We start from the raw sequence: 27,684 nt of genomic DNA on the forward strand, positions 1-27,684 counted from the left end.
GGCCCGGTGCGGCGGAGCGGCGATGGCGGCGGGCGGGCGGCGCTGAGGGACCGGCCATGGAGCGCGGGCCGGGCCGGCCCAGCCTGCAGCTCGTCCAGCAGGCCGTGCAGGCGCTCTACCACGACCCCGACCCCAGCGGCAAGGAGCGGGCGAGCTGCTGGCTGGGCGAACTGCAGCGCTCGGTGAGAGCCGCGGGCGGCGGGTACCGGGCCCGGGCTCGCGGGGAGGCCTCGGGCCCCATCCTGGGTGGGGCGGGGCAGGCAACGGCGGCTCCGTGGCGGCCTCGGGGAGCCTCTACACCGCCGCTTCCCGCAGCTCTGTGGCTGCCCCATCCCTGGGAGCGCTCTGGAGACAGACTGGGGACAAGGGATGGACAGGACACAGGGAATGGCTCCCAGTGCCAGAGGGCAGCCATGGATGGGATCTTGGCCATGAGGAATTCCTGGCTGGGCTGGAATTGCCAGAGCAGCTGGGGCTGCCCCTGCATCCCTGGCAGTGCCCGAGGCCAGGCTGGACACTGGGGCTGGAGCAGCCTGGCACAGTGGCAGTGTCCCTGCCATGGCAGGGTGGCACTGCAGGGGATTTGGGGTCCCTTCCCACCCAACCCATTCCCGGTTCCGTGATGAACACAAGGAACGAGGGGCCGGGACGTTTGGCACAGAGGTAGCTGGGAAGGAGGAAGCGGCTCCCAGAGGGAACTCGGGGCTTCTCCTGCCGGCCGGGTGGGAGAGCCGCCGGGCCGTGAGGGGAGGGAGCCACGGCCTCCTTCGGTCCCCGGAGCCCTCAGGACACACGCCCGGCTCTGGCGTGTTTGTCGGTGTTGGGTGGGCTCCTGTGGCCCCGCGGGAGCCGCTGTGCCCCCTCCCCTCCCTCAGGGGGTGGGTGTTCCCCCCCGGAGCTGTGTTCCCTCTGTGCTCCCCCTTCCCCAGCCCTCCCCAGGGGAGGGCCGTGTCCTGCCCCTCCCTGCTCTGGGTGTCCCAGGGCCCCTGCCTGCTCTCTGGCTAATCCTGCCGCCCCTTGTTCCCACAAACTCCCGTTTTTCCCCGTTTCCCCCTGAATTCCATGCCGCAGTTCCCATCGGAGCTCCCAAGGGAATGTGCACAGCTGGCTCTGGGGGCTCTGCTGCTGCTCCCCCATTTCCCCCAGGCAGGGGCTTTGCCACAGGAGGGAGATTCACATTTCAGGGGTCCCAGGCTCCCCTGAACCTGGGTGAGACCCCAGCATCCCTGTGCCAGGGACCCCCAAGCCTGGGGTGACCCAGCGGGGCCGGGGGCTGCCGGGGTGAGACCCCCAGGATTGCTGTTGGGTGAAGGGGTGTCCCCAGGCCGGGCAGCCCCATGCCAGGGAGAGTTTGGGCGTTTGGGGACTGATTTGTATTCCCAGGTGCTCTGGGAATCCCGGGGTCTCTGCTGCAGTTTCTCTGGGCTTTTCCCTGGGCTCTTTCTGATAGAATGGTAGTAGCAACAATAGCAATAATAATAGTAATGAAATCAGCAATAAGAGCGTTGTTATTAACGCAGCAGCATTCCTGCTGCCCCCCTTTTGTTGGGTTACTCCCCCTGCTCCTCTCTGAGCCTTGTGTGCTGCTCCCAGAAGGAATCCCAGTTATTCCCACGTGTCCCAGCCTGGTTCCGTCCAGCACCTTCCTCTCCTCGGAGCTGCTGAGTTATCCCAGCCCTGGTGGGGGGCCCTGTTCAGCCTGGCATGGCCTGGCAGGGTGGGATGCCCCACTGGGACCTTTCCCACCTTGGGGTCACGGTGGCACTGGTGGCACTGGCTGTTTGTCCCTCAGGTGTCCCCATGCCCTGGTGTGGATGGAGGCGCTGGGATTAACCCCCCAAGGGATGTTTGCTCGGATCCTCCTCTGTGCCAAGGCGTGTCCCTGCAGTGCCACTGTCACAGGCTATTGCTGGCACCCCTGGGCAGGCTGTGCCCCTTGCAGAGCGCCCAGCCCTGCTCAGTTCTGTCCCGTTTGCCTCTGCTGGGAGCTCTCAGGGCGGGGTTCCTGATGGTTTCTGCCTTTCTGGGGTTGTAATCACAGAATCCTGGAATGGCTGGGTGGGAAGGGGCGTCAGAGCCCCTGCAGTGCCACCCTGCCATGGCAGGGACACTGCCACTGTGCCAGGCTGCTCCAGCCCCAGTGTCCAGCCTGGCCTTGGGCACTGCCAGGCACAGTTTGTGGTGGCTGCCCCAGCCCCAGGGCACAGCTGTGAGCAGCACTGACAGTAGGGAGCCATGGGCTGCCCAGGGGTGCTGAGCAACCAGCCAGGGAGCAGAGGGCACACGGGGCAGGGGGTGAGCAGGAGGGGGAAAAGGGTGGTGAGGGACAGCAAGGGCAGATGCCTGCAGCCTTCTGAAGTGGGGTGGTGGTGCTGTGTGTGGGGTGAAGCTTTCTGAAGTTGTATCTGTGGGATGCATCCTATCCTAGGGATGAGAAGACAAAGCCTAAAGCTGAGTTTGGGTGCCTGGGTCACTCTGTGGGGGTTCAGGTTTGGCACTGGGGACCCCCCACCCTGAGTGAGATCCCCACACTTCCCATCCCTGGGATCTCTGGCAGGATGTGGGGTTCAGGTTTGGGTCTGGAGGTCCTGGGGGCTCAGGTTTGTCCCTCAGCTCCCCCAGCAGCCTCATTCTGGCCTTTCCTGCTGGCTGTTCCTGGAAAATGGGGCTGGACGTGGCAGAGCAGCTCTGAGCTCAGCTGAAGGTGCAAGTTGACCTAAATCCCAGAATCTGAGGCTCCTTCAGCCACCGTGTGCTGGGAGCTGTGTGAAGGCTGACTGCAGGCTAGCTGGGGATTCCTCAGGCACAGGGATTGGGATTGGCCTTGTCCCAGCTTTCCCAGCTTCATGGCTGGAGTTTCTCTGTGTGCCTGGTGTCTGGAGCAGAGCCCTGGGAGAATGTTCCATGTGGATCCGTGGCTGTGAGCTGAGTGTTGGGGTTTTGGTGTGGATCAAGTGGAGGTTGGTTTGGGTTTCAGTGGGGGTTTGGCTGTATAGAATTCCTGCATGTGCCATGAGGAGTCTCAGGCACAGAAACAGCTTCTCTGGTGCTCACAGCCCATTAATAATTGTGCTCTTTGCTGAGCTGGGCTCCCAGATGGATTATCCATGAGCCCTGGTGGGTTTGGGAGGATCTCCCGTGTCTGCCACCGTGTCCATCCAGACTGGGAGTTACCAGCCTGTTAACTGAGGGGGAAAGAGTTTAGTGAGAGGGTTTGGTGGGATTCTGGCTGTTGCAGGTGTGGAGTTCAGCTCCTTGTTTATTCCCAGCGTGGGAATTCCCTGTGAGGATAAATAAACCCAGGTGGGCTGTTTATGACAGCAGTGGCTCCGGTTTTTCCCACTCCCTGTCAGAGTCATTCCAGGTGAGTTTTACACCAGGAGGAGCTGGAGTTACAGCACCTGGGCAGGGAGCAGCAGAGCCTGGAAACAGCAGAGGAGCTTGTCTGAAGGCTCTGAAGGGCTCTGCTTGACCACACTGCGCTCAGTGGTGGCGATGACCAGCATTCCGTGGGGAAAATGTGCAGTGTCCCCTGGGAAGCTGCAGGGAGCTTCCACCTGGATGTGGCAGGGGTGGATCCAGCAGCCGTGGGGTTGAGGAGCTGTGGGGGGTGGCAGCTGGGGACACGGGGACACGGGGCAGTGGTGGCCTCAGCAGTGCTGGGGAATGTTGGACTCGATGGGCTCTGGGGGTTCCCAGCCCAGAGGATCCTGCGGAAAGGAGGAAGGGAGAGGAGAGGGGGGCACGTGGGGTGCTGAGGGTCCCAGTCTTCCCCCTTGTCTGGGCCTTTTGGGTTCTGCAGCTGGCTCCAGCTGCATTCCAGGCTCTAGTGGAAAGAGCTCCTAGCAGAAATTCTGGGAGTGGGGTCAGGAGCTAGGCCCTGTGCTATTATTGCCAGCTATAATGTTTTCCTTTTGCATGTGCAAGAGACTGGGTTTTCCTGGGAATCAGCCCGGATCATGCTGATCCTGCCTGGTGTTGCCTTCTGGAGAAGGCAATGCTGGAGAGCCCTGGGAGCCCTGGCCCAGGATTTGGGTCTGGAGCATTGTTGGGGTGGAGCCTCTGGGCACGGCTGTCCTGCCTGGGGGAGAGATTTGGAAAGGGGATTATTTTGTCTTCCAGGCTGGAACGCAGCTGGAAGCAAGGATGGGCAGGCAGTGGTTTATAACAAAGGGCTCTTTGGCTTTTGGAGTGACTGGCCAAGGGTTGTGGTGGAATTGCCTTCATGTGAGGCTGGAATGAGGGACAGAGCTGGGCTTTAGGGATGCAGAGGTTTTATTTCACTCTGGATTGAGCACAGGGGAGTCCTGTGGCCCAAAGGCTGTCAGAGACCAGGGCTGTGAAGCTCATGGAATTGGCTCAGGTTTTGTTCCCAGTTTCCACATCAGCTGGATTTGGGATTTTTAACCATGGTGGCCAGGGGGGTTTGGAGTCCCCATCCCTGCAGGTGTCCAGGGAAGGACTGGACCTGGCACTCAGTGCTGTGGGCTGTGGACAGGGTGGGATGGGGCACAGCTTGGACTTGATGGTCTTGAAGGTCTTTTCTAACCTGGGTGACTCTGGGATTCAGTGAGTCTGTTCCCATGCCCCAGCCCAGCCAGGGGGCTCTGGAGTCTCACCAGCCCCCCAATCCCACCCTCAGGACCAGGTTCAGACCAGCCTGGCACCGGCTGGAGCTGCCCCGAGGCTGGGCAGGCCATGGGCTCCTGCCTGGCTCTCCTGCAGCTCTCGGGCACATTGCTGTTCTAGTCCTGGTGTGGGCCCTCAGATGGGCCTGGTGTCCCCAGTCCTGGGATTCCATATTGTGATTGCAGTCTGGGGAGGCTTCATCCAACCCCTCCTGCCACCTGTCCCTTGCTGGGTTCTCTCTGTGTTTGTTTCATGTGAGACTCCACTTAGCCCAGAAAAGCCTCTGGTTGCCCTTTCCTGCAGGGGTGGGGCATGGATCCCTGTGGAGTGCGCTCTCCCGAAGGGGCTGTGGGAACTCTGCCATGTAAGATCTGTTATGGAGCTGCTCTGTCCTCCTCAGCTGGGTGTCCCAGTGCCAGCAGCTGCCTGGGGATGGCAGCACGGTGTGGGCTCTGCAGCCAGGGCTGTCTGGGGAGTCAGGGAATGGCTGGGTGGGAAGGGACCTCAGAGCCCCTGCAGTGCCACCCTGCCATGGCAGGGACAGTGCCACTGTGCAAGGCTGCTCCAGCCCCAGTGTCCAGCCTGGCCTTGGGCACTGCCAGGGATGCAGGGGCAGCCCCAGCTGCTCTGGCAATTCCAGCCCAGCCAGGAATTCCTCATGGCCAAGATCCCATCCATGGCTGCCCTCTGGCACTGGGAGCCATTCCCTGTGTCCTGTCCATCCCTTGTCCCCAGTCCCTCTGCAGCTCTCCTGGAGCCCCTTCAGGCCCTGCCAGGGGCTCTGAGCTCTCCCTGGATCCCTCTCCTCTCCAGGTGAGCACCCCCAGCTCTCCCAGCCTGGATCCCTGGGAGCTGAGGGACTCCAGCCCTGGGGCAGCTCTGGGGCCTCTCTGGGCTCTCTCTGGCAGGACAGGGCTGTGTTTCCATTGGGAATTTGGACTGTCTGCAGCACCCTGATCCCGCCCAGCCCTGCCCACTGACCACAGCGTGGTGTTCCCACAGGTCCATGCTTGGGAGATCTCGGACCAGCTGCTGCAGATCCACCAGGATGTGGAGTCCTGCTACTTCGCGGCGCAGACCATGAAGATGAAGATCCAAACTTCATTCTATGAACTCCCCACGGATTCCCATGCCTCACTCCGGGACTCCTTGCTGTCCCACATCCAGAACTTGAAGGACCTGTCCCCAGTCATTGTCACACAGGTTGGTGATGGAAGGGGGAGTGGAGCTGCTCCCTCCATGTCCTGCTCCTGGCAGTCACTCTGGGACTGCTCTCCCTGGGCTGGAAAACAGGGAAGGCTGATCCCTGCTCCTGGCCTGGCATGAGATAGTTTTCCCCCCTTCATCACTTGGTTCCTCTAGTTACATCCATTACTTCATCCTAGTTTGCTGTTTGGAGAGGAGGAGCAGGGGTTGTCCTGTGCTCTGCCGTGGAGACCAAAGCCCTGGGTGTTCAGGGGGATTTCTCTGCACCCTTCATTCCCATTATCCATGCATTCCTGTGGCACTGGGGGGCCTGACACCTGCAGGCTGAGCCAGGGTGCTCCTGCAGCCCCTGAATGTTGTGGCAGGGAATGTCAGCCCTCAGGGCAGCCGGTGTTCCGCAGTTCACCGCAGGGATTGCGCGCAGACAGGGATGATGGAGATGGATCCCGGAGTTCCCTGCCCATGGGCCATGTTGGGAATGATTCCTGAGTTGTCTGCTGGCAGGGATGTTAGGGGTGGATTCCAGAGCTGCCTGCCAGCCCTGTCTCCTGGCACTCCCAGCACTCCCCACATTGATCCATGTGTTTTCCGTTCCCTTCCAGCTCGCTTTGGCAATAGCTGACCTTGCCCTGCAGATGGCTTCGTGGAAGGGCTGTGTGCAGACACTGGTGGAGAAGTGAGTGACTGTTCCTGCCTCTGGCCTGGGGACTGTTCTGTGGGCTGTGTCAGGCGGGTGTGGTGCAGGAAAAGGACGTTTTTCTCCCGTGATGGCTGGTTTCAGCTACCCTGGGTGGTGGCAGGAGGGGCTGTCTGCTGTGCATGCTTCCCTGCTCACAGCCCAACACTCAGCGCTTTTCCTCATCCCTGTTTTGTTAGGGATGATCCCTCTTCCCTCAGCTGTGGATTGGAGCAGTGGGGCTGGGGCCAGTCACTGTTGGGTGTCCCTAGATGTCCCCACAGGATGACACGCGCTGCTGCACAGTGACAGCAATAGCCTCTACGGCTGCCACCACCCTGAGTCCATTGGCAGCAGGAGGGGGTGGGATTTGTCCAGGCAGTGGCACCTGGACTCCCAGAGCTCATGGGCTGGGAAAGCTTCTGTTATAGCCCTGTTGGAAATCTGGGCTGAGCCATCCTGGAGGCTCCTCTTGGCAGGGCTGTGGCTGGACACTGCGTGTCCTTGGGGCAGGACTGTTGCCGAATCTGTGGGATGCCTGGGGTGGGAAGGGACCACAGAGCCCTGCTGTGGTCCGGGGTGCCGTTCCCAGTGCTGAGGTGTGCCCTGTCCCTGCGGCAGGTACAGCAATGACGTGACGTCGCTGCCCTTCCTGCTGGAGATCCTGACGGTGCTGCCCGAGGAGGTGCACAGCCGCTCGCTGCGCATCGGGGCCAACCGCCGCACCGAGATCATCGAGGACCTGGCCTACTACTCCAGCACCGTGGTGTCACTGCTGGTGAGCAGCCTCCAGCTGCCTCTGCCCCACGGCTCCCAGCCCTCTGCAGGGCGTCGGGGCAGTGCCTGGGCTGGAAAAGCCCTCGGAGCCCATCCGACCATCCCACCACTGACCGTGTCCCCGGGTGCCACATCCACGTGGCTTTGAGATCCCTCCAGGGACAGGGTCTCCAAGCCTCCCCAGGCAGCTGTGCCGGGGATGGACAGCCCTTTCCAGGAAGGAATTTTTCCAGTGTCCAACCTGAGCCTCCCCAGGCAGCTGTGCCGGGGATGGACGGCCCTTTCCAGGAAGGAATTTTTCCAGTATCCAACCTGAGCCTCCCCTGGCAGCTGTGCCGGGGATGGACAGCCCTTTCCAGGAAGGAATTTTTCCGGTATCCAACCTGAGCCTCCCCGGGCAGCTGGGGCGGGGATGGACAGCCCTTTCCAGGCAGGAATTTTTCCAGTATCCACCCTGAGCCTCCCCTGGCAGCTGTGCCGGGGACGGACAGCCCTTTCCAGGCAGGAATTTTTCCAGTATCCAACCTGAGCCTCCCCTGGCACAGCTTAAGGCTGCTTCACCTTGTCCTGTATCAGGAGATGGAGCTGAGCTGTGCCCTCTGCCCAGCAGCTCAGGTGTGGCTGGAGAAGCCTCTTCCCCCATTCCACGTTTATCCCAGCAGAGTTCCCTGCCAGTGCCACTGCAGCCTTTGGGGCAGCCCAGCTCCACCTGTTCTGGGAGAAGTTGTCTGAGCAAGTTCTTGCTCACTCTGAAATTAGTTCACCTTCCTCGAGTCCCCTTCCAGGGCCACCCTGCCCAGCCAACCCCAGCTTTTCCAGGGACACCTGGGAGATCCTGGCTGGAGTATCAGGAGTCCCCATTTCTTGCTCACTCTGAAATTACTTCACCTTCCTTGGCTCTTCCAGGGCCACCCTGCCCAGCCAAGCCCAGCTTTTCCAGGGACACCTGGGAGATCCTGGCTGGAGTATCAGGAGTCCCCACACTGTGCTGTCCTCTCCAGCCCCATCTTTTCCTGGGATATGCCAGCTGGCACACCAAGGGGCCTCCCACTGGGCTGTCCCTTCCAGCCATGTCCAGCCCCAGCTTTTCCCAGGGTCCCTGGGAGATCCTGGTTGACATGCTGGGGACACAGGCAGTGTCAGCTCGCTCTGGTGCTCGTGGCTGCTCAGAGCTGACACGGGATCACCAAGGGCTGGCCCTGTCCCTGCACATTCCTGCTCCCTCTGCACCTGCCTGAAGCTTTCCTGAGCTTTCCCTGTTGGTGCCAGCATGGGCATTTCACCACCTGCCTGGAGAGCCAAATTTATATTTTCTGTGTGGGATTTAAATGCCAAATTACCATCTTCAGTTACAAAATGGGGGGTTAAAGCAGCATTCCAGGGACTGTGATGAGGTCCAACATTCTGCCTTTAGGACTGAAGTGTCAAGTGAGATCTCTGGAAGCTCCTGTGCAGGGATTCCTGGGCCAGTCCAGGGTGTCTGGGATCTTTCTCCATGTCCTGCCTGTCCACCTCTTGCCCCTTTCCCTGTGCCAGTCGAGGCTGGGGCTTTGGGCAGGGCTCTGCTGGTGCTGGGCTGCACCTGGAGCATTGGCCAGCACTGGGAATCAGCTGCTGCCATCCCACATCTCAGCACATCTTGGCTTGGACACTGGGGTGGCATGTTTGGAATGTCCCTCAGGACAGGTCTGGCTCTCAGCACCAGCTTCTCTTTGCAGAGATGGTTTTTTGGGAGAAGAGTTACACTGGGATTTGTCAGGTGTGAACATCTCTGCTGGCTGTGCTCTGCTGGCCCAACACAGGATCCTGCAGGAGTGGGAATGAGGGATGCACTCCAACTGCTCTTCCTGCTCCTGTGGGCTCTGTCTGTCCCTCTCACTGTGTCCAGGGCTGGTGACAGGGGTGCTGGGAGCAGCCTGCTTCTGGAATGTTCTCATGTGGACTCCAGAGGATGTGACTGGTTATTTCTCATGGGTCACCTGCTGGAGTCAGATCCTGACCGGCTCTGCTGCGTCCCTGCAGGTGACCTGTGTGGAGAAGGCGGGCAATGAGGAGAAAATGCTCATCAAAATCTTCCGGTGCCTGGGCAGCTGGTTCAACCTGGGTGTCCTGGACAGCACCTTCATGGCCAACAGCAAGCTGCTGTCCCTGCTCTTCGAGGTGCTGGTGAGTGTTCCCCAGGAGGTAGGGGGGTTCCAAGGTGGGGGCCCTGGGGAATCCCAGCAGGACTGAGGCATGGAGCAGGCAGTCCCTGTGCTGGGAAGTGCAGGCAGGGAAGTACCACTGCCCACGAGGTGCCAGGTGAGGTTTGTCCACCCAGGGGGTGCCAGGTGAGGTTTGTCATCCTCGTGGCTGGGCATCTGAAGCCTCTGTTGGGGTTTGATGGTCAAACCAGGGGGGGTTGAGGTTATTTTGGTTTCTTCCCAGATTGTCAGTAAAGCAGTATTCCTTTTCTGACCCTTTCTCTTTGGAAGATCCACTCACGGAGGTGGTGGGGTGTTTGGCTGAGTGTGGGAGGGCTGGAGGTGTGGAAAGTCCTGTGCCACTGAGCCAGGGCAGGCAGGGAGTGGAGCCAGAGCGAGGAATTCCTGGAGTATGGAGGGTCTGCTGCAGAGATTGTCTGTCCCTCCTCCCTGTTTCACATGGGATCCCTCATTTGCATGATTCAATCAATGACAAATGCAGATGAGGGCTCCCAAGGAAGGATGTCCATGTGGGATCCTGCTTTGAGTGGAGCTGTAGCAGGAGCTGCTCCCAGGACAGGCTGTGGGGCTCACCAGCCTGTTTAGTGGGTAATGGCACTTTAGGTGGGGTGTTTTTACTTCCTCCCCTTCTCCCTTCAGTGGCACCAGGAATTGTTTCCCAAATCCATTGAGATCTCGTTCAGTAGGACTCACAGAGCCTCTGCTCCTTTGTTTCCTCCCTGCTTGCTCTCTCCTGGTTCTCTGTATGTCCTGTCTCCTTCCCTGTAGATGCCCCTCGCTCAGTCACCACCCATGGAATTCACTGACCCCCCAGACCTTCCCTGGTCAATATTCCACTTGTTGTGGAAACCTCGTCTCCATCCCCACCAAGGACTCCCCAGCTCCCACCTCTCCTCCGGGGGTGCCAGGTGAGGTCTGTCACACCCAGGGGGTGCCAGGTGAGGTTTGTCATCCTCGTGGCTGGGCATCTGAAGCCTCTGTTGGGGTTTGATGGTCAAACCAGGGGGGGTTGAGGTTATTTTGGTTTCTTCCCAGATTGTCAGTAAAGCATTATTCCTTTTCTGACCCTTTCTCTTTGGAAGATCCACTCACGGAGGTGATGGGGTGTTTGTCTGGCTGAGTGTGGGAGGGCTGGAGGTGTGGAAAGTCCTGTGCCACTGAGCCAGGGCAGGCAGGGAGTGGAGCCAGAGCGAGGAATTCCTGGAGTATGGAGGGTCTGCTGCAGAGATTGTCTGTCCCTCCTCCCTGTTTCACATGGGATCCCTCATTTGCATGATTCAATCAATGACAAATGCATCCCAAGGAAGGATGTCCATGTGGGATCCTGCTTTGAGTGGAGCTGTAGCAGGAGCTGCTCCCAGGACAGGCTGTGGGGCTCACCAGCCTGTTTAGTGGGTAATGGCACTTTGGGTGGGGTGTTTTTACTTCCTCCCCTTCTCCCTTCAGTGGCACCAGGAATTGTTTCCCAAATCCATTGAGATCTCGTTCAGTAGGACTCACAGAGTCTCTGCTCCTTTGTTTCCTCCCTGCTTGCTCTCTCCTGGTTCTCTGTATGTCCTGTCTCCTTCCCTGTAGATGCCCCTCGCTCAGTCACCACCCATGGAATTCACTGACCCCCCAGACCTTCCCTGGTCAATATTCCACTTGTTGTGGAAACCTCGTCTCCATCCCCACCAAGGACTCCCCAGCTCCCACCTCTCCTCCCAGTGGGAGTGATGGCTCTGTGTCCAGCCAGGTGATGAGCAGCATGGTGGTTTCCTTCCTTCCCAGCTGCCCTGGGTTCCAGCTGGTGTTTTCCCTCCTGTGTTTGCCAGGGAAGTTGCCAGCTCCCTTGAGGAAGGGTCAGTCTGACTTGGAGTGTCCAGGGAAGCAGGTTCTGAGGCCACTGTGGGGTAGTGGGGGCTTTGGCTGTGCAGGACCTCTACAAAGTGTTTCCACAGAATTCTTTGGGTTGGAATAGATCTCCAAGATCAAATCCAGCCATTGTGGGACCCAGAACAAAAACCTGGTGGTTTCATTACTGTCTGGTGCATGATATAATTGGGGCAATGGAGGGGCAGCTCCCGTCCCTGCTCTGGTGACCAGTTACAGGACCCAGGGAACAGCTGGAGCTGTGCCAGGGAGGGTCAGGCTGGAAAGCAGGAGAGGTTCTTCCCCAGAGGGTGCTGGGCACTGCCCAGGCTCCCTGGGGAATGGGCACAGCTCCGAGGCTGCCGGAGCTCCCCTCCCAGGGGTGCCCAGGCTGGGATTGCTGGGGTGTCTGTGCAGGGCCAGGAGCTGGATCTGTGATCCCTGTACTCCCTTCCAGCTCAGGAGATTCCATGACCCTTTAATAATTGCTGGGCTTTTGTGCCTTGCAGCAACAGGACAAGACCTCGTCCAACCTGCACGAGGCTGCGTCGGACTGCGTGTGCTCGGCCCTCTACGCCATCGAGAACGTGGAGACCAACCTGCCCCTGGCCCTGCAGCTCTTCCAGGGCGTGCTCACCCTCGAGAGTGCCTATCACATGGCTGTGGCACGGGAGGACCTGGACAAGTGAGGGACAGGGACCCGCGCTGTGGCTGGGAGGGGCGGGCAGGACAGCGCTGGCCCAGCTGGTGCCATGGCAGCCTCCAAACTGGAGATACCAGTGCCAGGAGCATCAGCAGTGCTGGGGGCACTGAGGCAGTGCCCCCCGCTGTGCTGGGCACTTGTGGGATCACACCCAAATCCTGGGGGCAGGTGTGGGCCCCTCACTGCAAGAGAGTCATGGAGGGGCCAGGGGCTGAGCTGCACTGGAACTGTGCCCTCACTGGGCTTTTGGAGACGTTTGAGATCAGTATTTCAGCAGATTTGCTTATTGGAGCCCAGTGTTTGCACCCACTTCCCTGCTGAAGCGTCTCCCAGCTGCTGGCACAGCACGAGTTGGGGTTGCTCTCTCTGGCCAAGGCCCTGGGCACACTTTGGCCTGGCTGGGCATCTGAAGCCTCTGTTGGGGTTTGATGGTCAAACCAGGGGGGGTTGAGGTTATTTTGGTTTCTTCCCAGATTGTCAGTAAAGCATTATTCCTTTTCTGACCCTTTCTCTTTGGAAGATCCACTCACGGAGGTGGTGGGGTGTCTGGCTGAGTGTGGGAGGGCTGGAGGTGTGGAAAGTCCTGTGCCACTGAGCCAGGGCAGGCAGGGAGTGGAGCCAGAGCGAGGAATTCCTGGAGGATGGAGGTTTCCGCTGCAGAGATTGTGTGTGCCTCCTCCCTGTTTCACATGGGATCCCTCATTTGCGTGATTCCATCAATGACAAATGCAGATGAGGGCACCCACGTCCTGCCCTGTCCCTCCGCAGGGTGCTCAACTACTGCCGCGTGTTCACCGAGCTGTGCGAGACCTTCCTGGACAAGATCGTGTGCACGCCGGGCCAGGGCCTGGGCGACCTGCGCACGCTGGAGCTGCTGCTCATCTGCGCGGGGCACCCGCAGTACGAGGTGGGCAGCAGCCAGGCACAGCGGGACACCTTCCTGCTGCCAGCCCTGCCTGCTGGGCTGCGGGCTCTGCCATCCCTGCTCCCGGGCAGGAGCCTGCCTTCGCCTTTCCTGCCGCGCGTCCTGGAATTGCCAGCGCGGCTCTGAAACGCCCGTTGGTGCTTTCCCGCGCGTTAAAGCCGGGATTTGTGGTTCTGGGAATTTTGCCCTGTGAGGGACTGAAATGCTGGTTCACGTGGAAGCAGCTGTCCACCTGTCTTAGGAGCAAAACTTGTCATTGTTTTGGTCTCTTTATCCTTTATTTAATTCCTCGTCATTTTGTTCTTCCCAAACCTCTAAGTGCCAGTAGCTGATCCATGCCTGTGTTCAGTGGATGGAGGCTGCTGCCTGGCTGGTTTGCCATGGCAGGTGCAGGGCAGCTGTGCTCCAGCAGGCCCCACATGCTCCCTGGGGTCCCTGGGACCCTTTTCCTCCCTTCCCAGGTCTGTTAAGCTCAGTTTTCCTTGGCCATGACCTCATCCATCAATGCCATCAGTGCTGAGGGGGACATGGAGCTCTGTAGCTGCTTCTGACTAAATCCACACTTGTGGTTTTATGCAATAACCACACAATAAATAAAAGAACCCCCCACAAAGGGGCTGCATGCACTTCCAGCCCAAGCTGCTCCCAGAACCTCAGGCCCCACTCTGGGGTGGTTCTGGGCCAGAGAGGCTTTGGCTGCCAAGGGCTGGGGCAGCTCTCCAGGGTCACTGAGGGGTCCCAAGCCCTTTGTTAAGTGACAGGCAGAGAAATCAGTGGATCTGGGGCAGCTGGCCCCTGTGTCACCACTGTGTGGCACAGCAGCTCTGACACATCTGTGGTGCTGCCACTGCTGCCACCCAGGGAGGGTTTCTCTTTCTCCGTTGGGACCACTGACAGAGTGGGGAAAAAACATTCTGCTATATTCTGCTGTTCTGTAACAAAATGCTATATTTTTCTTTCCAAACAGGTGGTAGAAATTTCCTTTAACTTCTGGTATAGGCTGGGGGAGCACCTGTACAAGACGGACGATGCTGTGATCCACAGCATCTTCAAAGCCTACATCCAGCGCCTGCTGCACGCGCTGGCCCGGCACTGCCAGCTCGACTCCGACCACGTAAGGGCCCCGAGGAGCAGCTGGGATGTGTGGGTGTCCCTGTGGAGCTGCCAGGGCAGTGGGACGTGTGTGTCCCCTGGAAACTGTGTTGTCCCTGCTTGAGGCAGTTTTATTGGGATAAGGATGGCATGGCTCACTAGCCACAGCTGGGATCTTCTTCCATGCAGCCTGGAATGGTTTGTTCTCCCCTCCTCATCCCCTTGCTTCCCATCCCTTCCTCCACTTGTTGGAGCAGGAATACGCAGTGTGTGCTCAGGCTGGTCATGTTTTCCTTGGGCACAGCTCTCCAGAGCCTCCAGCAGCCTGCTCTGTGGCAGGAGGGCAGGAATGCTGGATCCCCTTGAAACAGAACCACTGGTGTTCCCCTGGCTGTGGCTGAGTGGGAGCCTGAACTCCCCTGAGCTGCCCTTGTGCTCTCCCTCCTCTCCCTCAGGAGGGAGTCCCAGAGGAGACCGATGACTTCGGGGAGTTCCGGATGCGTGTGTCAGACCTGGTGAAAGACCTGATCTTCCTGGTGGGCTCGGTGGAGTGTTTTGCTCAGGTGGGTTTGCAGCAGTGCAGTGAGGTGCAGGCAAATGCCAAGGGAGGTCACCGAGCCCTGGTGGCCTTTGGGACTGGAGGAGGTCACACACATGCCTTGCACAAGGAAGTGTGTGGTGGGAACTGTTGTGGGAGAGCAGGAGGTGTGGGAGCAGCAGGAGGTTTCTGACATTTTTGGGGAAAGCCACTCTGGTCCCACAGTACCAGGGTGGCCTGTGGGATGTGGGGTTTCTGCAGGCCCACGGCTGGGGCAGGAGTTTGGGGATGGGAGGGGTCAGGAACAGGGCCTTGGGGGCGGGGGTTGGTGACAGGGGCTCGTGGCCCCTCGGTGACCGTCCCTCCTGCAGCTCTACGCGACGCTCAAGGACGGGAACCCGCCCTGGGAGGTGACAGAAGCCGTGCTCTTCATCATGGCCTCCATCGCCAAGAGCGTCGACCAGTGAGTCCTGCCAGGGGGCTGGGGGCTGGGGCTGCCTCCGTGTGACACAGACACCACAAATATCCCAAGGACATTCCCTTCCCTGGCAGTGTCCAAGGCCGGGTTGGACCTGGCTTGGAACAAGCTGGGACTGTGGAAGGTGTCCCTACCGTGGCAGGGGTGGCACTGGCTTTGAGGTCTGTTCACACCCAAACCATTGGGGATCCTTCCACATCCAGGTGGAGTTTTCCTAGGTATCCTTAGGGAAGGTTAAGTCACTGAAAGTGTTTCCTCCTGTGTTAGTGGAAGCATGGGCAGATGATACCCAGGGTGGTGAGCCCACAGCGAGTCCTGTGCACTGCCAGCAGTGGGACAACCCAGCTGACCTTCCCTGGGCTTGGAATGCTGTTCCTCCAACCCCTGGGACACTGGGATCCCCATCCCTCTCTTCCCTGGGAGGCTGTGATTGCTGTCACTCCTTTTGCCAAGGAGGCTAGTAACGTCATCCCTCTCTTCCTTGTGAGGCTGGGAATCCTATCCCACTGCTCTCCAGGCACCTGGAGGAGTCACCTCAGTCCCTTCACATCATCAGTTCCTGTCATCTGTGTTCAGGCTGCTCCTGCTTGCTTTTCCAATGCCTTGTTCCTGGGAGTGCTGGCTGGAAGCACTGGGGGCTCTGCCCCCACCAGCCTGGGATCACCCCCTCACACCCTCCTACAGCAGAGGAGGCAGTTCCCAGATAATGAACCCCCTTGGTTCTTGTGTCCCCCTGGTAGTGGTGGGGCTCAGTTCCCAGATAATGAACCCCCTGGTTCTCATGTCCCCCAGCAGTGGTGGGGCTCAGTTCCCAGATAATGAACCCCCTGGTTCTCATGTCCCCCAGCAGTGGTGGGGCTCAGTTCCCAGATAATGAACCCCCTGGTTCTCATGTCCCCCAGCAGTGGTGGGGCTCAGTTCCCAGATAATGAACCCCCTGGTTCTCATGTCCCCTGGTAGTGGTGGGGCTCAGTTCCCAGATAATGAACCCCCTGGTTCTCATGTCCCCCAGCAGTGGTGGGGCTCCGTTCCCAGATAATGAACCCCCTGGTTCTCATGTCCCCCAGCAGTGCTGGGGCTCTCCCTGGAGGCATTCAGTGTTCCCTGTGTGTTTCCTGCTGTGGCACTGGTGTCCGTGGGGCTGAGCCCCATCCTCGCAGGGTTTGTCCCCGCGTGCTCCGAGTCACATTCCACGTTCAGAGCATCCTGTCTGGCGGTGGGTCCGGCAGCCGGCCCGCTCTGGGCGCTGAGCCGAGGCTGTCCCGCAGGGAGAACAACCCGACGCTGGTGGAGGTGCTGGAGGGCGTGGTGCGGCTGCCCGAGTCGGTGCACACGGCCGTGCGCTACACCAGCATCGAGCTGGTGGGTGAGATGAGCGAGGTGGTGGACAGGAACCCGCAATTCCTGGGTGAGTCCCGCGCCCCCGCGGCCCCGCCGCGCCCGCCGCCCCCTGACCGAGCCCCTGTCTCCGCAGATCCCGTGCTGGGCTACCTGATGAAGGGGCTCTGCGACCGGCGCCTGGCGTCGGCCGCGGCCAAGGCCATCCACAACATCTGCTCCGTGTGCCGGGACCACATGGCCCAGCACTTCTCGGGGCTGCTGGAGATCGCCCGCGCCCTCGACTCCTTCGCGCTGTCGCCCGAGGCCGCCGTGGGGCTGCTCAAGGGTGGGTATCCCTGGCGCCTGCCAGGGTGTCCACGGGAGCTGCCGGGGTATCCACGGGAGTTGCTCCCCAGGGTGCTGAGCCCCAGCCTCACAGCGTTTGTCCTGATGTGCCCCAAGTCCCATTCCACATGCAGAGCGTCCTCAGGAGTTCCCTTGGGGCTGGAGGCAGAAATAAATCCTAGACTGGTAACTGTCCCCATCCCTGAGACAGAGCTCAGGGCATCCTGGGCTGGGTATGTGGGAAGAACGTGTGGGAAATGCTGAGAGCCAGGCTGGCAGTGGGTCACTGCTCCATCCAAACTCTGGGAATCACCTGCTGGACACAGAGGGTGGAGATTTGGGAATATTGGTAATTCTTTTGGAGCGTTTGGGCTCAAGAACAGAGATTTTTAACTCAGAGTGTTGGTGTCTCGCTGGACTGTTGGGTACCATGAGCCTCCTCAACCATGGCTGGTTTTGGGGATGTGCCTTACAAATTTTCAGTGAATTCCAATGCTGTTGGAGCCTTTACCCCAGAGCCAGGGAGCCTTCCCTGCAGTCGTTTGCTGCCTGGGAGACAAAACTCCCCTTGTTCCACTGGATGCCCCAGCACCAGCCGGGCTGTTCCTCTCCCTGCCAGAGGGTTTTCTCCTGCTCAGAATGAGCCAGGAATTCCAGAGCCAGGGAGGTTTCCCCCTGGGGTGGTTGGCACCACAGCCAGGTCCTGGCTGTGCTGGAGCTGGGAGTGAGCTGCTGCCCGTTGGGACTGGGAGCAGCTCCGTGCTCCTCGTGTTCCATGGCTGGGAGCCCCAGAGTGCCTTCCCTGGAGATTCCTGGGATCTCATAGTGCTGCTGGACTGGGACAGGGACACTGGGGACACGTGGTGGGCCCAGATGTGCTTGTGGCATCTGTTGGCCTGTCCCTCATGCTAGCGTCGCTCCCTGCTGGGATTGAAGTGTTTCGGTGTCTGGATTAACCAGAGCCAGGTTCAGCTGTGGGGAAGCTCTGCCAGGCCCTGCCACTGTCCTGCAGCCGTTCCATCTGGGAATGTCATTGCCCCTCCGCCCTCCCGTGCTGCATCCCTGCCCCTGAGCCGTGTGTGTCCTTGCAGGGACGGCGCTGGTGCTGGCCCGGCTGCCCCTGGAGAAGATCTCGGAGTGCCTGAGCGAGCTCTGCGCCGTGCAGGTGCTGGCGCTCAAGAAGGTGCGTCTGGATGGGTGGGACAGCAGCTGGGAGGGGACAGTGGGGACAGTGGCCAGGCCCCAGCCCTGCTATGGCAACTGTGTCCTCAGAGCCAGAGGTGTATCCTAGAGTAGTGGAATTGTTTGGGTTGGAGAAGCCCCTGGAGCCCCTTGAGTCCAGCTGTTCCCCAGCACTGCCAAGGCCACCACTGGCTGTGTCCCCAAGTGCCACATCCACACAGCTTCTAAATCCCTTCAGGGATGGAGACTCCACCCCTGCGCTGGGCAGCTGTGCCAGTGCCAGGGAGTTTCCCCAATATCCAACCAGACCCTCCCCTGGCACAGCTTGAAGCCATTCCCTCTCATCCTGTCACTTGTTCCGTGGTGACAAGGCCCAGCACCCACACAGGACGTGTCCAGGACTGAGCCCTTCCCTAGTCCCACCTGAGGAGGTGCACAGGTGCTGCTGGTAGGGTCAGTGTCCAGGCAGTGTCTTCCCAGGGCTACCTGTGCTCCTGAACTCCTACCCTTTTCCCTTGTTTTCCAGCTGCTCTCCCAGGAGCCAAGCAATGGCCTCTCCTCAGACCCTACAGTGCCCCTGGATCGACTCGCCGTCATCTTCAGGTGAGGAAGGAGCTGGGGCCCTGCTGCTCCCCCAGAGCCTGAGTCTGCACCGCCTCCTTCTCCCCAGCCCTTGGGGAGTGGGCTGGAAGTCTCTGCTTCCCCAGGTGCCCCCCGAGCCAGTTCCTGGTCCGCTTCCCAGAGCTCCAACCCTTTTCCTTTGCTTTAATCCCAAACCCCCCTTAACCCTTGGCTGTTCCCACAGACACACCAACCCCATTGTTGAGAACGGCCAGGTCCACCCGTGCCAAAAAGTCATTCAGGAGGTGCGTGGGAGAGGGCTGGGATTTGGGGAGAGGGTTCTGGTGGGGGTTTTGGGGTGGGGGTTTCCAGGGGTGGGGGTACCTGGGGTGTCGTACGGAGTCCCAGTCCCTGGCTGCCAGGGGATCCGTGTGTCTGCCCAGGGCTGCACGGGAGGGGAGCTGTGGGGCACCCTCCTGTCCCTCCTGGAAGCAGGGATTGGGGTGTGGAGGGGGAAATCTGAGGCTTCAGCCCTCTGGAAGGGGCCCTGGCTCTGGGAATGCCCCAGGTGTTTGATTTCCCTGCCCGTGTTCTCATTTGCTGCCCTGGAGGGAATAAATCAGCCCAGGCTCCTCCAGAAAGCTTTTCTCCCTCATGGGCCGTCCCCCCGGGATCGGGGTGGTGTGGGACCGGGAGGGAGTGGGCGGTGTCCCGGCTGGGCCGTGACCCCTCCCGCGTGTCCGCGCCCAGATCTGGCCGGTGCTGTCGGAGACCCTGAACAAGCACAGTGCCGACAACCGCATCGTGGAGCGCTGCTGCCGCTGCCTGCGCTTCGCCGTGCGCTGCGTGGGCAAGGGCTCGGCCGCGCTGCTGCAGCCCCTCGTCACCCAGGTGGGGCTCGGGGGGCCGGGGCTGCCTGGGGGGCTCGCTCGGGTCGCCGCGAGCGCCGCTGTGGGCGCTGGGAAGTGCCGCGGTGAATCCTGCCAGCCTTGGGAATCCCATCGTGGGGAGGAGAGAGGCTATGGAAGAGGTTGTGGATCCCTCGGTGTGCGTGTGTGGTTTGGGAGGAGTGTGTGAAAGCCTGCGTGGTGCGGCTCCCTGGGGAGGTAACCCAGCCTGAGGGAAGGATCCTTGAATCCCAGAGCTGGTGTTCCCTGCTCCGCTCGGCTCCTGCCGGGCTCCGTGGGGAAGCTTCCGTGGAGAAGTGCTGCTGGCCCAGGTGGCCTGAGCACAGAGCTGCTCCCAGGACCTGAGCAAGTCCGTTGGGATGTCCCTGCCCACAGGGGACAGGCTGGGCCCGGAGGGATGTGGGGTCAGGGCAGATCTGGCGATGCCTGTGCAGCGTTCCTGTCTCCCCAGATGGTGAATGTGTACCGGGAACACCAGCACTCGTGTTTCCTCTACCTGGGCAGCATCCTGGTGGATGAGTACGGCATGGAGGAGGGCTGCCGGCAGGGCCTGCTCGACATGCTGCAGGTGGGGCCCCAAACCACAGCGTCACTCAGGGTGGAAAATCCCTCAGACCACACCGAGTCCAACCGTCCCCCAGCACTGCTGAGGCCACCACTGACCCTGTCCCCAAGTGCCACATCCACACAGCTTTTCAGTCCCTCTGGGGGTGGGGGCCTCCACCCCTGTCCTGGGCAGCTGTGCCAGGGCTGGACAGCCCTTTCCAGGGGGAATTTTCCATAGTATCCAGTATATCTATATAGAATCTAAGACTGGTTTGGGTGAGAAGGGACCCCGTGGGCAGGGCCAGCTCCACTGTCCCAGGCTGTCCCCAGCCCCCACCAGCCTGTCCTTGGACGCTTCCAGGGATGGGGCAGCCCTAGCCTGGTCCACGTGGGGAAGGGCCCTTGAGGAGTGATCCCAGGTAGTTGCTGATGGATCCCTGTTCCCCCCAGGCTCTCTGCATCCCCACCTTCCAGCTCCTGGAGCAACCCAACGGCCTCCAGAACCACCCGGACACCGTGGACGACCTCTTCCGCCTGGCAGCCAGGTGCCACCTCCTTCACAGGCCACCCGGCCCCCCTCCCCTCGCGGAGGGTCCCCGTGAGCACCCACGGGGGCAGTGGAGCGGGGAGAGGCAGGTCCTGGCCTGACGTCCCTGTGTGTCCCCGGCAGGTTCATCCAGCGCAGCCCCATCACCCTGCTGCGCAGCCAGGTGATGATCCCCATCCTGCAGTGGGCCATCGCTGCCACCACCCTGGACCACCGGGACGCCAACTGCAGCGTCATGAAATTCCTGCGGGATCTGATCCACACTGGGGTGGCCAACGACGTGAGTGACCCACGGGGGCACGTTGCTCAGGAGGCTCTTCCTCCGTGGGGATGTCACCATGGATTCATGGAATGGGTTGGGTGGGAAGGGACCTCAGAGCCCCTGCAGTGCCACCCCTGCTGTGGACAGGGACACTTCCCACTGTCCCGGGCTGCTCCACTCCCCGTCAGCCTCATCATCCTCATCTGCCCTGCCCTGTTGTCCCCACAATCCACCCTGGTTTCTCCACCGCTGCTGGCCGAGAAGCTCTGGGGGTTGCCTGCAGAGCGAGGAGCTTACCCCTGTCCCCAGGCCCTGCCCACCCCCTTCTCCTTCCTCCCACAGCATGAGGAGGACTTTGAGGTGCGGAAGGAGCTCATCAACCAGGTGATGACCCAGCTGGGGCAGCAGCTCGTGAACCAGCTCCTGCAGACGTGCTGCTTCTGCCTCCCGCCCTACACCCTGCCCGACGTCGCCGAGGTGCTCTGGGAGATCATGCAGATCGACCGCCCGGTGAGGGGAGCGACCCCGGAGGGCAGGGCTGGGACCCCAGAGGGCAGGGCTGGGACCCCGGAGGGCAGGGCTGGGACCCCGAAGCTCTGCCGAGGCAGGGCCCGGGAGCCAGGCCGGGCTCCACATTCCGAGTTCCTCCCTTTCCCTGGCACAGACGTTCTGCCGCTGGCTGGAGAACTCGCTGAAGGGGTTGCCAAAGGAAACCACGGGCGGAGCCATCCAGGTGACACACAAACAGCTCACCGACTTCCACAAGCAGGTCACCAGGTGAGTGGCACCGGGGCCTCCAGCTGGCACCAGCTCCCTCCTTCAGGCTGGCCTCCAGCAGCCCCGGCCCCAGCCCTGCCTGTGCCGCTGATCCTGCTGGGATGTGCCATCTGCCTGCACGGGCACACGGAGCCCTGGGGCTGCGTGGTGCCTTTGCTGTCACCCAACGGGTTTTTCTGCCCGGCCTGATCCCTGCAGAGCTGCAGCCCTTCCTGAGCCACCTCCTCATCCCCATGAGTCACTGGTTCCAGCTGCCAGGCCCTGCCCAGGCCTGTTCCTTCCCAGGGCCACCAGCTGCTTTGGGAACGTCAGCTGTCTCTGCCTGGCTCCATCTCACCCCTGGACAAATCCCAGAGGCCGAGTGCCCAGGGGCAGCTGGTTCCTTCCACCCAGCCACTGCTGTGGTGGCACACAGGGACAGTCCTGGGGGCTGCTGACCTCATTCTGCCCTGATGATTGTCCCTTCATCTCTCCCAACACCTTGGAGCCCAGCTGTCATGCTCCCACCTCCTCCCATCCCTCAGCAGGACACCTTCCCTGGGTCCCACATCTCCCCTTGGGGTCACCCCTGATGTCACCCCTTGTCTTGCAGTGCTGAGGAATGTAAACAAGTCTGCTGGGCTCTGAGGGACTTCACCCGCCTGTTCCGATAGCTCCGGCTCCACATGGCACCTGTCTCCCAGGTAAGGGCCTGGCTCCTGTCCCTGCCCCACAGGACATCGGGGACAGAGGGCTGAAGCTCCCTTCCTCCTCCCAGGAATGTCTTTAAGGAGAAGACAGGAAACAGCAACCCAAGAATGTGTCCCACAATCAGCCGAGGGCTCTCGCCCGCTCCAGCGCGTCCCCGAGGCCGGAGCCGTGGGAGGAGGGCTCGGGGGTCCCGGCGGCCGCGCGTTCCGGGGCTCGGCCGCCGCCACGAGCAGCAGCCCCAGGGCAGCACCTCCAACCCCACTGCAACCCACCAGGCACCGGAGCCACGCGGCTCCCCCGGGTCCGCCCGGCAGCAAAAGAAGTAGAAAAACTTTCTGTGAAATGGAGACAAAAAAAGAAGGAAAAGAAACAAACAAAAAACAAACAGTACAAATTGTTTAGGAAGATGGGGGGGGTCAGTCGGGGGGTCCTGGGGCGCTGCCCCCCTGAGCCCACCGCGGCCTGCCTGGTGCCGACTCCCAGAGACGACGCAGGCGGGACGGACTCTGCAAATAGAGATTTATATTTTATTTTGTTCTGCTTTTTTTCGTTTGTTTTCTTGTTTGGTTTTTTTCTGTTTTTTTTTTTTTTCCCTTTTTCGGGGTTTTCTTTGGTTTGATTTTGGGGTAGGAGGCGGTGGCTCGAGTGCGGGCAGGGCGGGCGGGCGCATGCGGTTCCCTCCGGGGGTGTGTAGCCATCTCGAGAACAATAAAAAACAACAAAAAACTGAAAAAATAAATTAAAACCTCCCAAGGTCCCTCTGGTTCTCCTCCCAGGGCTGGGGCTGCTTTGTGCCCCCCCGCAGTGCTGAGTACCCCCATCCCTGGCGGCTTCAGGTCCAAGGTGGCCCCAGCCCGTTTTCTTGCTGTTTCCCCCGAAAGTCCCAGGGGGATTATCCTTGCAATGCAGGGAGGGTGGGGGGTCACAGTGCCCTTCCCCTGCAGAGCGCCCTGGTGCTGGTCACTGGCAGCTCTGGGGGGACAGGGACGGGGATGAGGACGGTGCTGCGTGGACCGGCCCACCAGCCGAGATGGGCACGGCGTGACTCACCGCGGCTGGCAGTGCCACGGCTGTCCCCGCTCCCTGTCAGGGGGGCAGGGGCCCGGGCAGCGCCCAGGGCCCCGCGGAGGGGCCGGGCGGGGGCTGCGCCGGCGGCAGCCGCTGGTGGCTCTGCCAGAGCTGGTGCAGCTCCTTGAACTGCTGCACCATCCTGTCCTTGAGGTCGGGGTGCGAGATCTGCAGCGGGATGCTGTCGGCCGACCAGGAGAGCTCCCCGGAGAACATCTCCAGCAGCAGCCGCGCCGCCACCGGCACCACCTGCGGGAGCGCGGGGCGTCACGGCGGCAGGGACCCCGCCCGAGCCCCCGTCACGGCCCCTCACCTGCACCGTGATCAGCTTCTTCTCCTTGGGCTTCTGGTCCGGCCACTCCTCGCCGAAGCACAGGAAGATCTCAAAGGGGGGCGGGGTGGGGGTCTGCCCCTTCTGGAACTGGATGAGGCCTGCGGGGCCCCACACCGCGGTGAGGGGCAGGACGGGGCCTCGCGCCTGCCTGGGCCACCAGCACCCCGCTGAGGGCCACCCCGAGAGCCAGCCGGTGACCCCCACCCCAGCTCTGTCCCCCCATTCCACCATTCCAGCTGGTGTCCCCATTGCACACTTGTCCCCCTGATGCCACCACGTGCCTGGTGCGCCCCCACCCCAGCTGGCCTCTCCATCCCAATCCATTGCCCTCGAGGGTCACAGGGCCACCTCCCCTTCCCCTCTGACCGTTGAGGAAGCCCTCGAGGCTGAAGAGCTTGGTCCTTCTCTCCCTCTGGATGGGGTTGGGGCCGGGCTGGGGAGCGGCGCAGGGCCCTGTCCAGAAGACCTTGCACTGGCAGAGCCGGAGGGCGAAGAGGTCCTGGCCCTGGAGCTCCAGGATGAGCCCTCGGTCCAGCACGTCCAGCAGCTGGTGGGTGTAGAAGCGCTGCTTCTCGTTGGGAATGGCGTCGGGAGCAGGGAAGGGCACCTGCTCCAGCGTCAGGGGCCCGAAGAGCTCCTCCTGCTCCCGCGTGGGCTCCAGGCTGCTGTGGAACAGCCGGCAGCCGTGCGGGTTGCTGACGGTCAGGGCGCACACCTGGCGGCCCCGGTACTGGAACTTCAGCTCCAGGTCAGTCACTCCCTCACCCAGCGGCCCTGTGCCCCACCCCCTCCCCCCCACGGCCACCCCACAGCCACGGCCACCCCTGTCCCACCACCCCACGGCCACGGCCACCCCACAGCCACGGCCACCCCACGGCCACGGCCACCCCTGTCCCACCACCCCACGGCCACGGCCACCCCTGTCCCACCACCCCACAGCCACCCCAACCCTTCCATGGCCTCGCCACAGCCATGGCCACCCCAGCCAGCGCCCCCAGGCCCCCCAGCCCTGCTCACGTGGCAGCATGTGGGGGCTGACGAGCAGGTCGGGGATCAGGTGCTCCGTCGGTGCCACCGGGCAGGTGGACGAGGGCCCCGGGGGGCCCAGGGGGGGCCCCATCTCAGCGAGGGCGCCAGGGAGCAGCTCAGGGCCCCCGTGGGTGCCCCCCGCCTCCCCCTGGAGCAGGGCCGGGGGGGGAGGCCCAAAGGGCCCCCCCGGGGGGCAGTGGCCAGCAAAGGGGGGGGCCTCCTCCTTGGCCCAGGGGTAGGGGGGCAGCAGGTCCCCCCCGTGCTGCGTGTCTGGAGCAGAGAGGGGGGTCAGAGGGGGCACCCCAGCCCCCCCGACACCCGACCCACCCTGAGCCCCCCACTCACCATCGATGCTCAGGGATGTCATCTTGTGGAGCTGCAGGGCAGAGTGGGCGTTACAGGGACCCCGCTGGGGCATCCCCGGTTTGGGGATCCCCCCACCCTGAGCCCCCCCCCAGATACCTGGCTGACGTCTTCCTCCCCGCTGCAGCCATAGTCATCCTCGTCTCCCCCGTCTGCAAGGGAGAGAGGGGCTGGGAAAACAGAGGGAACTGGGGGGATATTGCTGGGTTCTGGGGACTCATGGGGGGGGGATATTGAGGGGTTCTGGGGACTCAGGGGGCACTGAGGCTTCACAGGGGGGTGGGTCCCTTGGGGGGGCAGGTCTCTGGGGCACTGGGTCCTTGTGGGGTGTGGGGGCTGCTGGGGGCTGGGACCTCACGGGGTGCTGGGCTTTGTGGGTGTGGGGGACTGGGGGGACGTCAGGTCTTTGTGGGGTGCTGGGACTTCGGGGGCCGCCCAAAGGCCTCCCCCGAGCCCCCCGTACCTGCGCCCCCGGGGGGCTCCTCGCAGAGCTCGTAGACGCGGAAGGGCTGGGCCGGGGAGCCGCGGGGCCCGTCCACCAGCAGCCGGAACTCGCGGCTCTTGTTGAGCGCGCAGCGCAGCGTGGCCTTCCAGCGCGGGGGGTCCGGCGGGTCCCCGGCCCGGAACCGGCCCGTCTCCTGCGCCCACGCCTGCCGGGGGGTCAGCCCCGCCACCCCCAGCCTGCCTGTCCCCGCGCGCCGGTCCCCCTTGCCACCCCCATCCCACGTGTCCCCATGGTCCTTGTCACCCCATCACCCTGTCACTCCTGTGCCTGGTCCCCCAGATCCCCACTGCACCCATCCCATGTCCCCCTTGTCACCCCATCACCCTGTCACTCCTGTGCCTGGTCCCCCAGATCCCCACTGCACCCATCCCTTGTCACCCCATCACCCTGTCACCCCTGTTCTGTTTCTCCTATACCCCTACTGTCCCCATGCCGCGTCCCCCTTGTCACCCCGTCCCACATCGCCCCCGTCCCCCAGGCCCGCCCGGTCCCCATCCCAGTGCCCGTTGTCCCTCCCGCCCCGTGTCACCGGTGTCACCTTGAAGATGGTGTCGTGGTCCTGGGGCCCCGGGGGGTTCCTGGTGGCGTGTCCCCAGGGGATGACGAAGCGGCGGTGCTCGGGGTCGAGCCAGCGCAGCCCCGGGAAGCGCCGGCTGCTCACCTGGGCCACCAGCCAGGGCTTGAGGCGCACCCGCCGCGGGGGCTCCATGCCTGGGGACCCCAGCGGGCACCGCGTCACCCCGCGGCCGCCCTCGCTCCGAAAGGGGAACCGGGCCCGCGCGGCCCCGGGGGGCCCCGGTTCCGCTTTCAGGGCGGGAGGGGGCGAGGCCCCCCCGAGCTCTCGCACCCCGAAAGCAGAAGCTGCGGTGGCTTCGGGGAAAGAAAAGAGGAGCTGAGAAGGGGAGGGGACAGGAGGGACAGGAGGGACGGGAGACACACAGAGTGGGGAGAGGGACGCGGGACAGTGGGATGTGGGGGGATGGAGGGGACACAGGACAGGGGACACGAGGGACAAGGGGAGGACACGGGATGGGAAACACGGGGACGCGGCGTGGACAAGGAGAGTGCACAGGGGACACACGGGGGATGGGGGACACAGGGGACGACACTGAGGACGTGGAGGGACACGGGAAACACGGCAGACAGGGGACACGGAGAAGGGAGGAGGGGCACGGGTGACATGAGGAGAGAGGGGACACGGGATGGAGAGGACACGGTCCATAGGACGAGGGGGGCAGGGGGTGGCACAGGAGGGATGGTGGGACACGGAGAGCACGTGCGGGACACGGGGACACGGGAGGTCCCCACCGCGGTCCGTGTGCGGTCACAGAAGCCCCGCGAGCGGAGCCCCCCGCTCCCCTCGAGCCGCGGGTCCCCGCCGGTCCCCACGCGTGTCGCACGGACGGCACGGCGTGTCCGGGCTGCCGCCCCCCCCGCGGCCGGGGCACTGTCCCCGCGTGTCCCCGCGGCTCTTCCCGGCCATCTCGGCACCGCCCCGCCACGGCGCCCACCGCCGCGGCCGCTCCCCACGGGCCCCCTCCCCACGGGCCCCATCCCCACGGGGTCCCACCCCACGGGAATCCCCCGCGGACCCCCCGCGCCCGTCGGGAGCGGCCCCGGCTCTCACCTGCGCTCGGGCTGCTCCCGGGGCCGCCGCCCGGCGCTTCCGCACGGGCACCGGGCGTGGGCGTGGGGCGAGACCGGCCGGGACCGCCCCGGGACACGGGGCGTGCACCGGGGCTCCCCGTGTCCCCACAGGACCCCCGGCGTGTCACCCCCCTCGTGTCCCTCCGAGCCCCCACGGCTTCACCCCAGGTGCCCCTCCTCGGTCCCCCGTGTACCCCCCGTGTCCCCACCGTCGTGTCCCCCTCCCGGGTCCCGCCCCGTCTCCCCGGCTGTCAGCCCGCACTGCTCGCAGCCCCCTCGTTAACATACTATTTGCATATATTTGCATACACAGCATCCAGTTCCCTCTCCACGTGACGCGCGGGGATCTCCGCGGTGGGCGGGGACACCGGGGAGCCTTTGCGGACTTTGATTGGCCGCGCCCTCTGTCATTCATCTGCGGGCGCACCCGCGCTCCCGCCTCCGAGCCCCGCCCCGAGGCAGCTGTCTGTCAATGAGGGGGGCGTGGTTTAGATGGGCGTGACCAAGGGCTGCAACAACGT

At 62.4% G+C, this 27,684-nt stretch overlaps 2 protein-coding genes across 4 annotated transcripts; one reads left to right on the forward strand and one right to left on the reverse strand.

Annotated features, from left to right (window-relative positions):
• On the forward strand, positions 1–22,747 carry TNPO3 (transportin 3). The gene is made up of 23 exons (XM_041407064.1): positions 1–182; positions 5,632–5,832; positions 6,438–6,511; positions 7,133–7,289; positions 9,311–9,454; positions 11,853–12,028; positions 12,815–12,953; positions 13,939–14,085; positions 14,519–14,626; positions 14,973–15,064; positions 16,348–16,487; positions 16,554–16,745; positions 17,836–17,927; positions 18,453–18,529; positions 18,732–18,792; positions 19,238–19,378; positions 19,847–19,963; positions 20,392–20,486; positions 20,612–20,768; positions 21,093–21,260; positions 21,415–21,527; positions 22,120–22,210; positions 22,285–22,747. Exons 1-22 carry the CDS (start codon positions 57–59, stop codon positions 22,178–22,180), a joined length of 2,778 nt encoding a protein of 925 aa, XP_041262998.1. The 5' UTR covers positions 1–56; the 3' UTR covers positions 22,181–22,210; positions 22,285–22,747.
• Positions 22,737–27,332, reverse strand: IRF5 (interferon regulatory factor 5). Of its 3 annotated transcripts, XM_041407067.1 has the most exons (9): positions 27,144–27,331; positions 26,055–26,227; positions 25,475–25,661; positions 25,111–25,163; positions 24,994–25,024; positions 24,637–24,918; positions 23,986–24,375; positions 23,599–23,717; positions 23,189–23,534 (listed from the first exon to the last, which is right to left on the reverse strand). In XM_041407067.1, exons 2-9 carry the CDS (start codon positions 26,223–26,225, stop codon positions 23,304–23,306), a joined length of 1,464 nt encoding a protein of 487 aa, XP_041263001.1. In that variant the 5' UTR covers positions 26,226–26,227; positions 27,144–27,331; the 3' UTR covers positions 23,189–23,303. The 3 variants fall into 3 exon arrangements, with proteins under 3 accessions (XP_041262999.1, XP_041263000.1, XP_041263001.1); XM_041407065.1 differs by having other exon boundaries at positions 22,737–23,717; positions 27,144–27,332; XM_041407066.1 differs by lacking the exon at positions 27,144–27,331 and having other exon boundaries at positions 22,737–23,717; positions 26,055–26,382.
• Between the last annotated feature and the right edge of the window lie 352 nt (positions 27,333–27,684).

Source organism: Onychostruthus taczanowskii, unplaced genomic scaffold (genome assembly GCF_017590055.1).
Source record: "Onychostruthus taczanowskii isolate IOZ18803 unplaced genomic scaffold, ASM1759005v1 scaffold251, whole genome shotgun sequence".
Taxonomy (NCBI): domain Eukaryota; kingdom Metazoa; phylum Chordata; class Aves; order Passeriformes; family Passeridae; genus Onychostruthus; species Onychostruthus taczanowskii.